The 16,908-nt window shown below is 40.5% G+C and overlaps 1 protein-coding gene across 2 annotated transcripts in view; it reads right to left on the bottom strand.

Annotated features, from left to right (window-relative positions):
- Positions 1-11,966, bottom strand: part of TIMD4 (T cell immunoglobulin and mucin domain containing 4) — a 31,745-nt gene extending 19,779 nt beyond the window's left edge. The window contains exons 1-5 of one of the 2 annotated variants that reach the window (XM_029941420.1): positions 11,883-11,966; positions 7,177-7,515; positions 4,576-4,818; positions 3,141-3,224; positions 1,904-1,987 (exon numbers count right to left, since the gene is read on the bottom strand). In XM_029941420.1, coding sequence (XP_029797280.1) covers positions 1,904-1,987; positions 3,141-3,224; positions 4,576-4,818; positions 7,177-7,515; positions 11,883-11,940 — 808 coding nt within the window. In that variant the 5' untranslated portion in view covers positions 11,941-11,966. The remainder of the gene's footprint in view (positions 1-1,903; positions 1,988-3,140; positions 3,225-4,575; positions 4,819-7,176; positions 7,516-11,882) is intronic. The other variant, XM_029941421.1, reaches the window with a different exon arrangement.
- Positions 11,967-16,908: the final 4,942 nt, after the last annotated feature.

Below are 16,908 nucleotides of genomic sequence, written 5' to 3'. Positions count from 1 at the left end.
ATTAAATACCCTTAGTACAGCACCTAACACATAATTAAGTCCTCAGCATATAGGAAGTGCAATTATTATTACAAATGTTTCATTACAACCAATGGGATGAGAGGACAATAAATGGAAAGAACACAACCTTTTATTTCAGACAGGATGGCAAGACAAAATAAAATAATATCTAAGAGCTTGGACTCGGAGCTAGACATCCTGCATCTGGCACCTGAGAGCAGTGTGGCTTTGGGAAAGTTGCACAAAATAGGAAGATGAGCATCTGCTAGCGAGGAATTGAATGAAGTGGGCCATGAGAACAGCTTGGCACTGCACCCGCATGTAGTATGTGTTCAGTAAGGCCTGGTTTCTTGCGTAATGAAGGTTACACAGCTTCCTCTCACAAGCTCCTCAGCAGTGCAGCCTTTAGATATTGATGCAAGTGTTCTCTCTTCTCCAAGACTTATCAGGGAGGAGTGAAATGAAAATTATCTGGGATATCACAGAAGAGGGTAAAACATCAAGATGACCTCTTGTTCCCTTGCAATTGAATGCAAACTAGCCCAAGATTTAAATGGAATGAATGATAACATTTTGAAAATTCCTGGCCCTCCCTCCATCATTTGTCGAGTTGCTACTTTCTCTTCTGCCAGGAAACAGCCTCTACCTTTACCCCATGCTGTGGACAAAGAAGGTTTGGATCTTTGGCATCTAGCTTCCCTTAAGTTAACAACTCATCCAGATTTCCTGTCTTCCCGCTGAATGAGGAAGTGCAAAAAACAAAAACAAAAAGCCAAAACCTTTCAACATTAGGTCACTCTTGCATTTCACCTTGACTTATAGTCTTCCTTCAAAACATATCCCCATTCTCCGTACTCTTGTCCAGCCTCTTCAATTCTATCTGCTGAGCCTTTGTGAGTGATGTTACACTGCCTCCTTCACAGATAGAAAGACACTCAAACTCTTCGTTAATCAGAATAACAAAAAATGAGATGGTTTTTTCTTCTCAGGAGATTGAAATAAAATTAAACAAATGGTCATATCAAGTATAGGGGAGATGTAGGAAAGCAGACCAAATTGGCGAAGCCTTTCCAGAAGACAATTTTGTGATGGCTAGTGAATTTAAAAGCATACGTTTCTTTCAGCCTAGCATTTCTCCTTCTTAGTCACCACCCTAGACACTTAGGCACTTAAGGAGACCCTTCCATACAAGGATACCCCTGCAAACTACTTATAGTAATGAATTCATGGGTGTTGGATGTTATAAGTATCCATAGTATAAAATACCACACAGCAATTTAACATAATGATATATATGGACTGGAAAGGAAAGTAGTCCATAGTAGTATATACTGTTGGGTGAATAAAACAAAATACAGAAGGCTGCATACAGTATGATAGAATTTTTTTAAACTCACACAACAAAAAAAAAAAACTCCCTGCACATTTCTATACACAAACATAAGCAAATAGAAAAAGACCTGAAGATTGGTCCTCTTTAACTAATAGCAGAGGTTATATCAGAGAACAGGTTGGGATTAGAGACAGGGAGTCAAAGAGATCTTTTTTCTACCTTCTATGTATCCCTAACAAAAATACATTAGTGTTATATTTGTGTAATTTACAATAAATTACTAATTTTTTTAAATTAACGGATAATTTTCTGTCATTTCTAGCTTTGAGACAGAAGCAGCTAAGGAAGAAGGGGAATCCCTACCGAGGGGTTTCAGAAATGAGGCAAAGGAAGGAAGAAGCCAATATGGCTGCTGTTAGCTGGTTTCACTTTCCCAGCTGGTGGAAAGAGGTAGGATGTGATCACAGTGGAACCAAAATAGCCAAATCCCAAGACAAGCTAGCAGATGGCAGATGACAGATTGTTCCCAGGGTCAAAGACAAAACCACCCTCAGGAGCACAGCCCCTTACCTCCTGGCTGAGCAAACGTCACGGAGTCACTCACATCCCACATCGATGCCTGGGATGTTGACTGAAGAACCCACCCTTCCGACTCTGAAGAAGAGAAAAAAAAAGGAAAAGATAAGACAAAACAAACTTAGGTTAAAGCTTGTCTTCTTTATTTTTGGTGCCCCACTGTCCTCTACACTAACTTCTGTCATAAAACAATAAAAGAAGAAGAGCTAACGCCTATGGAACATTTAGTTCATACCAGACACTGTTCTAAGTGATCTACAAGCATCCTCTCACTTAATTCTCAGAAAGAGACATAGGATAGGTGTTATTATTATTCCCATTTTACCAGTGAGGAAGCTAAGACCCAAAGAGATTACATAACTTTCCCAGAGTCATACAGCAGTTAAGAAGCAGGTCTTGTACCAGGCGGTGTGATACCAGAGCACACACATGAACCACCCTGCCATACTGCCGCCCGACATTGTACCAACCCAAGAACTGATTTGTTTATTTACCCCATAGCTGTCTGTTTTCTTCTGCTTGATTATATGGCCTATTAAGTAAAATCTACCATTTGAGCACTTTCTAACGTGCTAGGCACTCACCTGAGGCCATTATATACATGAAGTTATACAAATCTCCAGTTCACTGGGAAATAAGCCGAGGCCTGAGACCCCTGGCTAAAAGGAGTAGAACAGGGAGCCCAGCATGAGCATTTCTCTCTAGTACCCCCATGGATGTATATTGTGCCTTATTTTAGGGCATTCTCTGCCGTTGGGTCCCTATTAAATACCCAAAGTAGGCCTGATGGATAGAAAGATCACATGAATGAAGGAATTTCTCCCTCTACTATAGAAAGTCAATGATCAAGTGAGGACTCCTTCAAGGGAGTCAACAAAGATCACTGTACTGGGAATTAGAATGAGACAGCTAAGCATCACCTGGCCTAGAATGGAAAGGCAAATATTCCAGAAATGTGCTACCATGAGGGGTTGCTTAAGCAAATCAAGGCCAGCCTCTCTCTCTCTCTCTCTCTCTCTCTCTCTCTCTCTCTCTCTCTTTCTGTCTCTCCCACTCCCTCCTTTCTCTCTCAAAGCCACAAAAATGAATGAACCACAAATGCTGTTCAATTTGTCCTAGGTGGGGTTCATGGCACACAGGCACAGGACCCAAAAGTCATCTTCAATCATCTCATTCAACACATTTTACTTTCCTCAGCTCAAGAAATGAGGAAAAGAAAGTGTCTTCATACCTCTGGATGTAAGCATGGCAATGTTTCCGGAGGTCACTTTGGTGCTTGTCTCAGAGTCACTGGAGAGAAAGAACGTTTCTGATTCTGGAATATAAAAAAAAAGTTTGATAAAAGAGAGCTAAAAAAATAAGTGTTTGTGCTGAGTAATGAGATCCAGGGCTATTTTAATACTTACTTTGCTATTTTTTAAAATATATTTCAGATTTTCCTCAAGGATTCCAAGTAATTTTTTAAGATTCAACACACTAAAAATGTCATATTTTAAGGTGATTACTTTAAAGGCCAAAAAAATTTTTTTAAAACTCAGAGTATAACAGAATTAGCTGATTCAATAGTCTAAAGCTATTTAAATTATCTAGGCCTTACTGAGGTAGCTGACGCAGCTAAGAAAGCCTTCGCACTACCTCTTAGTGAGTTTCTAATAGCCTTACCTTGGTATCAGAGGTTGAAACATAGTGGGAGCTTTGATAAGCCCTATAAGTAATGGAGCTAGTAAGTCAAAGAGGGTCCAAGATGGAAGATCAAAAAGGACTTGAGGGGGGGTGGGTATCCGGGAGCGGAAAAAAAAGAAAAAAATGGAAGGGAGGGAGGGATTGAGAGAAGGAGGGAAGAAAAGAGGAAGGAAGAAACAAGAGTAGAACTAGTTAATCATCAAGGGATATCTTAAGGCATCTGGAGGCTTTCCTCAACCAATCTCGAGTGCCCAGGCAGAGACCTAACCCCTGGGAGAATGAAACTGGAGTCTGATCCCAGGTGACATTCCTGGCTGTTCCATAAATATCTCTAAGATTCCTGGAAGGTCAACTGGAGAACCAAAAATCTGACTTTTAACAAAAAAAATGGAAAAAAAAAGGGGGGACAAAAGGAAACCATAAAACAAAGAAAAGGAACAGGTTAATGAAATCACACACACACACACACACACACACACACACACACACATACAGTTATAAACTGAACTATATTCCCCAAAATTCATAAGTTGAAATTCCAACCCCCAATACATGAAAATGTGGCCTTATATGGAGAAAGAAATAATTAAGTAAAATGAGGTTATATGGATGGACCCTAATTCAATATGACTGGCATCCTTATGAGAAGATAAGGTTTGGACACAGACACGGAGGGAAGACCATGGGAAGACACAGAAAGAAGGTGACCTTTTATAAGCTAAGAAATCAATCATACTGACACTTTGTCTCAGACTTCTAGCCTCCAGAACTGTGAGAAAATAAATTTCTGTTGGTTAAGCCCCCTAGTCTGTGGTATTTGTTATGACAGCCTTAGCAAACCAGTACACACACACACACACACACACACACACACACACACACACACGTCTCTGAACTGCCCCATTCAGTGAAAGAACCCAACTGCAAGGGACCCAAGCTAAAGCTGACCAGCAGAAAGGAAAGAATGGCCAATGACCATGTACCTGTAATGAGAGTGGGTGCTCCCATTGAAGGCTCAGTGGTCTGAAGAACTGTGGTTGCTTCAGTAAGAAAAGTTGATACTGTTGGGGGACATGTGGTTGCCACTGTTGTGAGGGTAGTCTGAAGTGGTGCTCTGGTTGTTAGCTCAGGTGTAGTCACAGCTGTTGTTGAAAGCACAGTCGTGGTTGTCATCATGGCAGTGGTGGTTGTTGGGAGATGTGTTATTGAGCGCTTGGTAGTTGGGGCTGTAACCAGTAGAAGATACATCTGTACAAATATATGTGGGAACTGTCCATTTCTCTTTGTTTCTGCCGCCTACCCCTGGTCCACTGGCCTGGATGACCAGAATGCCCAGGAAAGCTGTGTTTCTTGTCTCTACTCTTGACCTTTCCAATATGTTCTTCACACTGTGGCTAGAACAATCTTTTAAAATGACTAATAATTATGTTGGTCCCCTGCTTAAAAGATTTTACTGGGTTCTCCTTGCTCTTGAAAAGAAGAACCCAACCCCCAGTCTTGCACACAAAAATTCCACCTAATCTGGCTCTTTCTTTACAATCTCAGGTCTCCACTTTACTCTTCTCACTTTTCTCCAGCCCACTGGCTTTTCTTCACCTCCCTAAACAGTGACCTCACACTGGAGGGAATTTGTACCTGTTGCTTCCTAGCCTCTCTCTTCATTAGACTGACTCCTCCTGAATCCACATGTCTCAGCTAAAAGGACAGTGTTGCAAGGAGGTCACACATATTCTGCAATCAATTAGGTTTCTGGGTTTTGTACTCTATACTTTACCTTCACAGCATTTATTGCATTTTATAACTGCACATTTTATTTTATGATTATAGTTTAACTCCTGCTTCTCCTACTAGACTGTAAGCTCCATAAGGGAAAATGTGGTATTTATTTTGTTCTCTGCTACACATCTAATACCTACCACAATGTTGGGCACATGGTAGATATTCCAAAAAGATTGCCTCAGTGAGCAAATAAACAATTGCATCAAAAGTGAACCCAAGCATAGCATTTCAGTCAAGAAAGATGAAGAAGCCCTAGAGTTCTGCTGTACAACATCATACCTATGGTTAACAATAATATGTTGTATACTTGAAATATTGTTAAATGAGCAGAATTCACCATAGGTGTTCTTTCCACAGTGAAACAAAATTGAAATCTAAAAAAAAATTAGTCCAAAGTATACAACATGGCATGAGAATGTAGTCTCTTTCATGTATTAAAGACAAGTTCATGCCAACACCACTCACCCCCTAACATTTGAATTTGGGTTCATCAACCACAATTATTCTACATATGCTACTCTCTCTTAAATATGCCAAATTTCAATTAACTCTAACAGATTCCAATAAGCTTAGAAATGACCCATAGATATCAAGTTCAACAGTATTTTATAAAATAATAGCTGGTTATATCAGGCTTGAAAAGAGAAGACTTGGATTAGCATCATTTAACTTCAAGAAAAATTCAATAAATCAGAAAAATACCTTTTCTATCACAAAGTCACTTCTAAAGAAGAATATACTGATGTGTATGAAAGTTCTCTAATGAGAAGCACTGATATAAGTTGTTCTCAAATTTTAAAGTGCATTACAGTCACCTGAGAATCCTGTTAAATGTGTGGCTATAAGCATATAACCCTGTTCTCCAAGATGCTGACCCAGTCAGGAACAAAGCACAAGAATCCCCGGTCTCTTTTTTTTTTAAGTTTATCTATTTATTTTGAGAGAGACAGAGACAGCCTGAGTGGGGGAGGGGCAGAGAGAGAGAGAGAGAGAGAGAGAGAGAGAGAATCCCAAGCAGGCTCCACACAGCCAGTACAGAGCTAATGCAGGGCTTGAACTCATGAAACTATGAGATCATAACCTGAGCCAAAACCAAGAGTTGGATGCTCAACTGACTGAGCCACTGAGGTGCCTGATAATCCTCCATCTTTGATGCAGTTTGAACATACAGCTTACTCTGAGAGGCACCATTCCAGACAAGCAGGAGAGGTGATTAATGTTAGCATAATTTAACCATTGGCTACCTTGCATAAAGCGAAAATCTTTAAAAATTCTACCACATTCCAGTTTCATCAAAAGCAACTGACAGTGACAGAAGGAAAGGCTGTCTGAAAACTACTGTGATTGTCTCCAAGTCTCACGCCCTTTCCCCTCTGCTGGAAGTCTCAAACTTTGGCTTATGGGCTGAACCGTGGACTCATTTTATTTAATTTACATGGTATTTTTAAAAAATCTTTGCCAGTATACAAAAATCAATGTCATATACGTAAAAACTGGGAAATCTGAAAACATTGTGCACAAATTTCTTCAAAGCGACAATCTCTCTCGTCGACAAGAAGCAAATGTCCTCTGCAGACTGACCTTGCAATTCACTGGTCCCTTCCCACGTATGCCCTGCCCGCTCATTGGTCTCCTTGGCCCCCACGAGCATTCGCTCCATACTGTGGCTCCTCTAGTCATAGCAGCACATCTTAATATTAATCTGCCTACTCGTGCTTAAGCACCACAGCCTTCCCAACACCACCCATTCCCCATTAGCTGTTAAATCTCTCCTTCCACAGACACAAGTCCCTTTGTGTACACACCTCTCCTCAGCTGCAGGTGAATGTTCTTTTTCATGTCATTGAACCAGCCAGGGACCTCTACGCGGCAGCAGTATACACTGTTGTCACCTTCATTGGTGTTGAAGATGGTCAAGGACACGTTGCCTTCTCGGATATTGCCCTGAAGTTCATATCTTGATGACTTCCTGGACAGCACCTTCATCCCATCAGTGTGGAGAAGCTCGTTGGTGCATTTCGAATTGGGACACTCGCCCTTGCCCCAACACATGCTGTGGCTGCCCTTAGACCAGGATGAGTACTTACAGGGCAAGGTCACTGTCTGACCCAGATACCCTCTCACAGTCTCTGGTGCAGCTGAAACTGTGAGAAAAGATGAGAAAAATTATGGCTGTGCAGTACTAAAATCTGTCAAATATACTGCATGATGTTTGTGCAGATATATGCTTCCAGGAAGATGAAAAGAGTCATTATGTATAATTTTTTAGTCTAAATTCTGATGTGCCCTTAACTGCTGCTGAGTCCCTAACTCCACACCCTTCTGTCCCTCAGTTGGAGACAGCTGACCCACCTGAGAGTCTGAACTTATCTCCATAACAAGACCTTTTTGCTGATTTAAAAACTCTGTTCTTGAGAACCATTCCAATAATCAATAGCTTTTGCAATGAAAAATCCAACTTTTTAATCTAATTCCAGTAACTCATGTAAACACATCCGGAACTAGCACTCTACCCAGTATATCCTCAATAAGCAGTGACCATGTACTAATGACCTGAATGCTTGGAACTCCCCCCCATTTTCCAACCCATAGAATGTTGTGGCAGTAAGATAGGCTTTGAACTACGTTACACTGTCCTTCTCTCCTTTGAGTACTAGATCTAGAAATTAATTGCTCTGGACCATTTATTTGTTGTTAAATAATATGAAGCTAGGTGGACTTTGAAAACTTTTTTCATGTTAAAGCTGGAAAGAACCAGGGTGGCTCAGTCTGTTGAGCATCCGACTTCAGCTCAGGTCATGATCTCATGGTTCGTGAGTTTGAGCCCCACGTCAGGCTCTGTGCTGATAGCTCAGAGCCTGGAGCCTGCTTCAGATTCTGTCTCCCTCTCTCTCTGCCCCTTCTCTGCTCATGCTCTCTTTCTCTCTCAAAAGATTAAACATTAAGTTAAAAATAAGAAACTGGAAAGAACCACAAGAATTAGAAAGAATGGCACCTATGACATACAAAAATGCCAAGGGTTAGTTTTACCATATTAGCTGTGTGAGAGGGAAGCTGTCACTATGACTAAAGTGAAGCAGTCCTATTTCCCAGCTTTGCCTGTTCATCAGCATGACTTGGGAGAGTTGTTAGAAATGCAAATTTTATTGCCCAACCCTAAATCAGAATCGCTGAAGCCAAGGCCCATGGAAATTCTTCAGATCATTTATCACTTGCTAGTCACCCAGTATTGGAGGACCAGTGGACAAGCTTTTCTAAGATTACTTCCATCTCTAAGAATCAGCAAAACATTTTCACCGCTGCAAATGTTAAGCCCACTGGTTTAATTGAACATCGGCCATTGTTCTAAACCCGCTACTCCCAAAAAATTGCTACTGAAGACAGGCTGAAGCTCCAGATCATCAGGACTCCATCCTGCTTCCTCTAGGATATCTAGGTCTTGCGTATTGTTTTCTCCAAGGTACCTTCCTGTGAGACTCTCCATTCACTAGCTTTGCTGGACAGCAGTACCAGGTTCCTCTCTGACCCAGGTGGCAGGAATGTCCCCATATCCTTCTCTAAAATAAGGTAAGCAGAAAGCAAATTCAGACCAGCCTGGAGCCTTCCCTGAAATCAGTTTATTCACTTCATTGTAGTAGAAATGTTTCAGTGATCGTAAATGCTCTAGAAGTCCTTTTACCCCACCATGAAACAAGGAAAAATAAATAAATAAGAAATGCATTGTCATTACCTTTAGCTATGTTACCAACAGAACATATGCACCTAAAACTCATAGCTTTTTCAATAGGAGCTTATTCCTACAAATATTTGGAAAAATAATTTAAAAAATATATGCAGGGATTATTTCTGATGGAGATTCAATAGTTCGTTTTTCCAGTATCATACTATCGAAAGAGGTATCCTACTACTCAGTAAGAAAACACCAATAGAGAAATTGACAGAAGACATAACACACATAGAAAAGGAAATACAAGAAGCCAGTAAATTTCACCTGAAAGACTGGCAAAAATTTAGAACGCCAATAATATCAAAGTTGGCCAGACAGGGACTTAGGAAATGACAGACTGCTGGGGTATGTTGGCATGAAATGGGAGTTTAATTAGTATAGCCACACTGTGGGGCAATTTGGCAATCTCCATTAATCTTGAACATGCATGCATTCTAGCTAAGCCTTAGCAATTTCGTGCTTTGTTATCTACCCTACAAAAAGACACATGCACAGGGAAACCTGTTTGCAAAAGTTTGCTGCAGCTTTCATATATATGTGAATGAAATAAACAATGCATATGGGGAATGGCAAAACTGTGACATATGCATTCCATGGAAACATGAATGAATCGTTCCTTCCATGAAATCATCCCAAGGTTATTAGAACTAGAGAGAGCTTTATCAATTGACATGAAAACTCCAAGCCTTATTAATGTATGAAAATGACAAAGTCAAAACAATACATAAAATATAAAACCAACTTATAAAATAAATAAGACAGTTTGCTTTTCTTGACATATGAAGGTATGCACATAGAAACGTGCCTGGTGGAATATGCACCCAACTCACTGTGCCAGTTGCCTCTACAATCCGGGGGAAGGAACTGGGGCTGGAGAGAGTCGTCAAAGGGCTTTTAGCTTTATAATGCTGCCATTTCTGTCATGTAGGGTGTTTCTGTATTACTGATTGGGTTAAAAGTTAATATGAAAAAAAGAAAGCAGGCAATTTGGTGTGGCAGAAAAACATGCATTAGGCTTACACTGTAAACTTCATTCTGCTAATTACTGCTTTTGTGTTCTTGGGGGAAAGCCACAATACTCCTGACCTCATTATCATCTAAAGCAAAGGGGATATATAATACTTGCTTCAGAAATAGTTCTGAGGTTTACATGGAATAAAGTATCAAATGCCACATAAAATTAATAAAGTATTAGTACAAGTAACGAAGCATTTCAGAAGTTAGAAATAGGACAAGAAGCTCTTGCCTGCCATTATAAAAGTATCTTGGAGCAAAAGAATCATTGATAATCAAATTCCCTTTCCAGGAATTACCCAGAATGGTAGGTGAAACCTAGGTTTTGTTGCTAGCTTGGTCCCTTCTCCAAGAGGTGACCTGAGGAAAGGCCCCTTCCCCAACCGGGGTCTCAGTTTCACTATTTATTTACTGAGGAAAGGGTTTCATTCTGCATCTTTTAAGAGCATATCCAGTCCTGATTGATTCTTGGTGATTCTGAGCAGTTACTCTCTTCTAAGTTGATCATTTTAGAAAAGGCACAAATGAAAAACAAACAGACAGTTCTCTAGGTGCTGCTTCCTTCAAGGAGGATTGGAGAAGCCCACCCAGTCAGTGTCCAGCCAGGAACAGGAAATGTGGACATGGACTCCAGCAACCTTCAACATAGTAAAATCTCCACAGCTCAACGACTCAGGACGCGATAAAGACCACTGAAAACACTGATAAAGAAAGTGACAGGGACTGCCTTCATTCCATTAACTGCTAGAGTATCTAGGAAGAGAGGCAGTTAAATGATCAGTTACTACAGGGTGATGAGTTCTCTGATGGATGTCACTATGGAAGACAGGAATTCATAGCAGAAACACCTAAACTCATCCAGAGGCTCTAGGTGCTCAGGAAAAGCCTGCTCTGGGTGGAGACCTGATAATGCCCGCAGTTACAGAAAAAAGAAAGGTGGGTAGGAAAAACAGCATGGCAAAGGATTGAAGGGTAAAGAGAACACGTTTATTTTCATTGGAATGTAAGTGCTTTCGCAGGCAGCACATTTGAGAGATCATGTGCAAATAGCTACTAACTTTGAAAACTGCTAGGGATAGTAGATACTATCTAGTTCTAGAATCGTGGATTGTTCAAACTGGTCTTAACTGGCTCCCTCACTTCATAAAAAGAAGAGCCAGAACAATATAAAGATGTTTCCTTTGTTAATGGTTAGTGACTGAGACACAACTGCAGCTCAGTGAGGAGCATTTTGCCCTATGCTGCCAGGACACAGAAGTCTAAACTAGCCCAAACTGAGTGTGTACATTTGCATCGTCCAAAACTTGGAAACAATGTACAGAAAATAAACCTCACCTTTCTGGTGAGGGATGATGCCTCATGCCCAGCAAAATAAAACAAATGAAAAGCAAACTAAAACTCCTGAAAATAAAGAGAAAAATACGAATTATAATAAGAGTGCTTGCAGAAGAATCCCCTGGCTCCAACTATGCTAACACCTGCAGATGAAATTTCTTTTCCCATATTTCATCTGACCCTTTATTTTGTGTTTCTTTTGAAGTTGTCATTTCTGATCTGAATACAAATTAGCCCACCCTAAAACTCTAAAACCAGTCTTAGGATAGAACCCTGGTAACTAGGAAAGGCAGAGACCCTCCAAAGACAAAAACCTGGAAGGAATCAAGAATGAAGCAGGCTTCTGCTCTCCTGGGGTCTGATCAGCTGTGAAAATCTATCACAGGATGCCAAGCTCTCCGGGGACTCCTGCATGGAAGGATTCAGAACACTTACTCAGAGAAAGCCGCCCAAGTTCAATCAGCAGCCAGAGAATAAGAGGCCCTTTGGACATTTTGACTGTTGGCGGACCCCAGGAGTCTGTCTGTCTGTCCAAAGTCCATTTCTTATACTCCGTTAGTGCTGACGGGGCAGGACCTTTTGGTTTCATTTCTCTTTCTGCTCATAATCTTCCCTTTCCCCCCTCCTGAATAGTCTCCCTCAAGAGATGTATGATAAAATGTGCTGAGCGCTTTCTCCTCACCACACGTGTGTGGAAATGTGTGGATTGTTAGTGAGGCTGCACATGTATTCCTTTGTCCATGTGTATCAAGGATTTCCTACCTATGTGTTAGCATCCATGCATGTGCTTGTGGGTATGTGCATGTATGGGCTGCGCATGAACTACAGGACTTCCCGCTCTTGTGCAGCCTGTCATAAAATGCAATAAGCTCACCTTATTGGCTGCTGTTTACACATGAACTCCACAGGGGCCAAAGGAAAGTTAGACTGGAAATTGGCTCTGCTCCCTTTACCTGGTTCACCTGGTTCTCCATCACCTAGAACACTGGCCCTTTATTCTGATAATTGAAAAACAAAAGCAGGACTGTGGTCAACCATCACATAAGCCAAAATTACCATAAGAATTTACTTGACAAGGAAAGAATTCAATAGAGGAAGCATACTGTGGCCATTAGAGGACACACTCACGTAATAAACAAGCCCAAGGTCAAGATCCAGTCCTACCACTTTTTAGTGAAGTCTTCATCACTTACTGATAAAGAGCATAAAAGCTCATGAGCGAGATTCCGAGGCTTGGGTGAGATGACATTCATAACCCTCTGGACTCTATAGCTCCAGTGACCTATCCAAGACCACAGAACCAGTTAGAGGAGGAATCAAATCAACCAGATACATTTTCTTACATAGATTTAGGTCATCATCATTGGTTAATGAATATTTAGTTATATTCCAGGCACTCTGCTACATGATACAGATGTATTATCTAATCCTCACAACACTAAGAAATAGATATTTTTTCCCCATTTAACAGATGAGGAAACAGAGGCTTAAAGGAGCTACGTTAATGACATTGACAGCCAAGAAGGTATAAACACAACTCAAGCCCAAGTATCCCTGATCCCAAAGTCCATGCTCTCGATCATGACACTCTCCTTTGACCTGTGATCCTTAGGGTAACATAGCCATGAGACCCACCATACCAGTGGCCAGCCAGATCATACCCAGCTCTCTGGAGCTCTAGATTAAAAAAGAAAAATCCTCATTTGATTGTAACCAAACAAATGAGCCTCAGACATTCAGTATTGCTCATAGTAAAAGTATTGGTGAAAATACAAATATTGGATGAGGCTCTACACTCAGAGAATCTGGGAAAACAGGGGGACGGGGAAAGGACGAAAAGAGAAGGAGTCCTAGAAAATGTTCCCACTGAACTGTGGAATCCTTTTCCTAGAAAACTGGGGAATTTAGTCTCTGGATAAACTGGATGGCCCTACTAAAACACTTACAAATATTGGTATTTAGGTATTCCCCAACAATACCAACATAATTCCTTTTCAAGAAAGTCACCAGTTCATGAGCCTCAGTCATGTATGCAGCATTCCTAATTAGTTTATAGTGTGTCTTCTAAATCTGAATAGGCAACTAAGGATCTGAGACATTTGGGGAAAATCTTCAATATGAAACAGATACAAAGACAACACTCAAGATGACTTGTTTACTCACATGTCTAGCAAATTGATAGGATGACTTGAAGACCTAGTAGCTGGACAGGTGTCCCTGTGCCTCTAAATGGCCTTTCCACAAGGCATCTTGGGCTTCCTTCAGTATAGCAGTCTGAGAGTAAATGAATTTCTTACATAATATCTGGCTTTCTCAAAAATGGACATTTCAACAGGCTCAGGTAGAAGATGCAAAAGTTATGACCTAAACTGACACATGATTCAGTATCATTTCCACTGTATTCTTTCGGTCAAAAAAAAAAAGGCCATCCCAGGGGTACCTGGGTGGCTCAGTCAGTTAAACGTCCAACTCTTGATTTTAGCTCAGGTCATGATGTGAGATTGAGCCCCGTGTAGGGTTCTATGCTGACAGTGTGGAAATTGCCTGGGATTCTCTCTCTCTCCTTGCTTCTCCCCTGCTCCCCTACTTACATGCACTGTCTCTCTCAAATAAATAAACATTAAAAAAAAATAGAAGGCCATCCTGGATTCAAATAGAGGGAACTATACAAGGGTGTGAAGAGCAGGAAGTTCACTGGAGGTGAAGGGGAAGCATCTTTGCAGACTTGTTACCACAACAAGCAAACCAGGCTGGAGCAGGACAGAGGAATAAGGTTGGCAGTCACTGTGATGAGTGTAATTGATAGATTAGCTTATGCTTTTAGGCATTTTGAAACTAGATCCAATAGGACTTTGATAGAAAGGGCTTGAATCATTTAAGATAAAGTTTGATAAACACTTGGGAAATTAACAAAAGGAAAACAGGAGACAATTATTACAATCAGGAAACACTATTGTACAAGAAAGAATATGAAATCGTAGTACATTTGCTCAGTGGAAAAGATAGCTGTACAGCCATGATAATGTAACCTCTGGCTACTAGTTTAACACAAAATTGTGATAGGAACACATTGGGAAGGTGGACAGAGAGGAAGGGGAATGCGGGTGCAAGAAAGCCAAACCCTACCCACCCTTCAGGAGGTCAATAGATGGTAACCAAAGTGATCAATCAAATAATAACAGTAAATGCACATTATTTGTAATATGGAAGAAAAAAGCTCAAAAGATTTACATTTTATGGAAAGGAACAGGAAAGGTATTGACTTTTTAGTTATAAGTCTTTTAGAATAAGTTTACTTTAATGAAATGTATATATTGAGCACACCTTGAAGCCAGATCTTAGTTTCTAAATACCACTCTCCAATGAAAGGAACCAGAGCTCCTTGTGGAAATGTCTGGTTCTAGGACTGGGTCAGGAAATACTTAAAATGAGTCTGGAGCATCTTGTACTAGGAAGTCTGAAAGTGCTCAAAAAATAAGTAAAACCCTCAATGGTGGGATTGTTAAATGGACACAGGAGGCAACCAAAAAAGCTACCAATGACCAAAGCTGGAACAACCCAAGCAACAAAATAAACTACAACTAGATTATAACCAAAAGAATAAAATAAATGTCTATACTGATATAGTGATCGAATCAATAAATAAGTAAGGGAGAAGAGACAAAACTCCTGCCCAAAAACAAATCCAAATGATTTATGTAGTTACTTCCTCCTCAAAGGAGAGGTGGAGCATATCTACTATCCTTAACTGTGGGCTGAACACAGTGACTTTCTTCCAAAACTTCCGGTAAAGACAGTGAGAACAATGACTACCTTTACAGTGGAGAGACCTGGCAAACACTACCTCAGGCAGGTGATCAAGGTCAGGATTAACAGAGACAAGTCGTGTTGATGGTTTCCACCCTTGATATGATGTGGTATAAATGGTTTTCCCCGTGTGGTAAAGCCTTCTTCCCAAGAAACATAATCCCAGTATAATTATGAGGAAAACATCAAACACAGCCAAACTGAGGCAGATTCTACAAAATCTTTGACAAATACTTGTCAAAATGTACAATGTCATGAGGTGCCTGGGTGGCTCAGTCATTTAAGCGTCCAACGCTTGATTTCAGCTCAGGTCGTGATCTCATGGATTATGAGATTGAGCCCCTGTTGGTCTCTGTTTACAGCACAGAGTCTGCTTGGGATTATCTTCCCCCCCAATCCCTTCCCCACTCTTTTCAGTACATGTGCTCCTTTTCTCTCTCTTTCTCTCTCAAAATAAATTTAAAAAAAACATCTTAACAACCTACCAAGGTCATTAAGAAAACAAGGGCAAATCTGAAAAAAATGTTACAGCCAAGACTAACCTAAGGAGACATGACAACTAAATGTAATGTGGTATCCTAGATAGGCACTGGAAGAGAAAAAGGCCATTAGGTGACAATTAAGAAAATTTTGGACTTGGGTTAATAATGAGGTATTAATATGGGCTTATTAAGTGTTACAAGTATACTGTTACAATAATATAAGATGTTAACAATAGGGGAAACTAAGTGTGGAGTGTATGGGAACTGTCTGTTCAATCTTCATCATTTTTCTGTAAATTTAAAGCTATTCTAAAATAAATCATTGTTTAGTGCACATACACTTTTATTTTAGAAATGCAAATGCTAATAATAATTTAGTATCTGTAAAGGGTCACACACTGGAAAGAGAGGCTAAGTTTGGTTATCCTCTCTTCTCAAGTTAGACCCTAGATGGTCTTCAGCCTAATATTGGATGCTCAATTTGTATTACTATATTAAAGCATATTATTCTTCAGAGAGGGCCATAGCAGTTTTAGGTAAGTCATGTCTTTGCCACCTTCCTCTGCATATGGAGGTTTGCATCTGGAGAGTCAGTCCTCACTCATTTTCAGCCAGTGCAGTTTAGATGATATTGATTTCATTCATGGCCATGGTGTTTGGATCAAGGATGAACAATTGATCCAAATAAAGCCAAGGATACACAATCCTTGACACATTTACTAGAGCTTTTGAGAGATAGGAATACTCCTTATTTTCCATTGGTTTTTCAGCTGTGAGGATATGAGCCTGAATCCAAAGTTATCCATTATGCCACCAGTAGGTGAAGCCTGCCTGATGAGAGAATCAATTAGTCAGAAAACAGGTGGAGAAATAGAGTTCTAGGTCCTTGACAAGGGTTGAACCTCTGAAACAAGACACATCAATGTGCCAATAAATGTCATTTTGAAACAAAGCCAGTTTGAGTAGAGTCTTCAGTCATTTGGAATCAAAAGACCCCATGTGGGGGTGCCTGGGTGGCCTAGTCATTTAGGCATCTGACTTCAGCTCAGGTCATAAATTCGAGTCCTGCCTCAGGCTCTGTGCTGACAGCTCAGAACCTGCAGCCTGATTCAGATTCTGTATCTCCCTCTCTCTCTGCCCCTTCCATCCTCCTGCTCTCTCTCTATCTCTCA

The sequence above is a fragment of the Suricata suricatta genome, chromosome 6, assembly GCF_006229205.1.
Source record: "Suricata suricatta isolate VVHF042 chromosome 6, meerkat_22Aug2017_6uvM2_HiC, whole genome shotgun sequence".
Classification (NCBI taxonomy): domain Eukaryota; kingdom Metazoa; phylum Chordata; class Mammalia; order Carnivora; family Herpestidae; genus Suricata; species Suricata suricatta.
The sequence above is the reverse complement of the archived record's forward strand: the minus strand, read 5'-3'. Positions and strand labels throughout refer to the sequence as shown.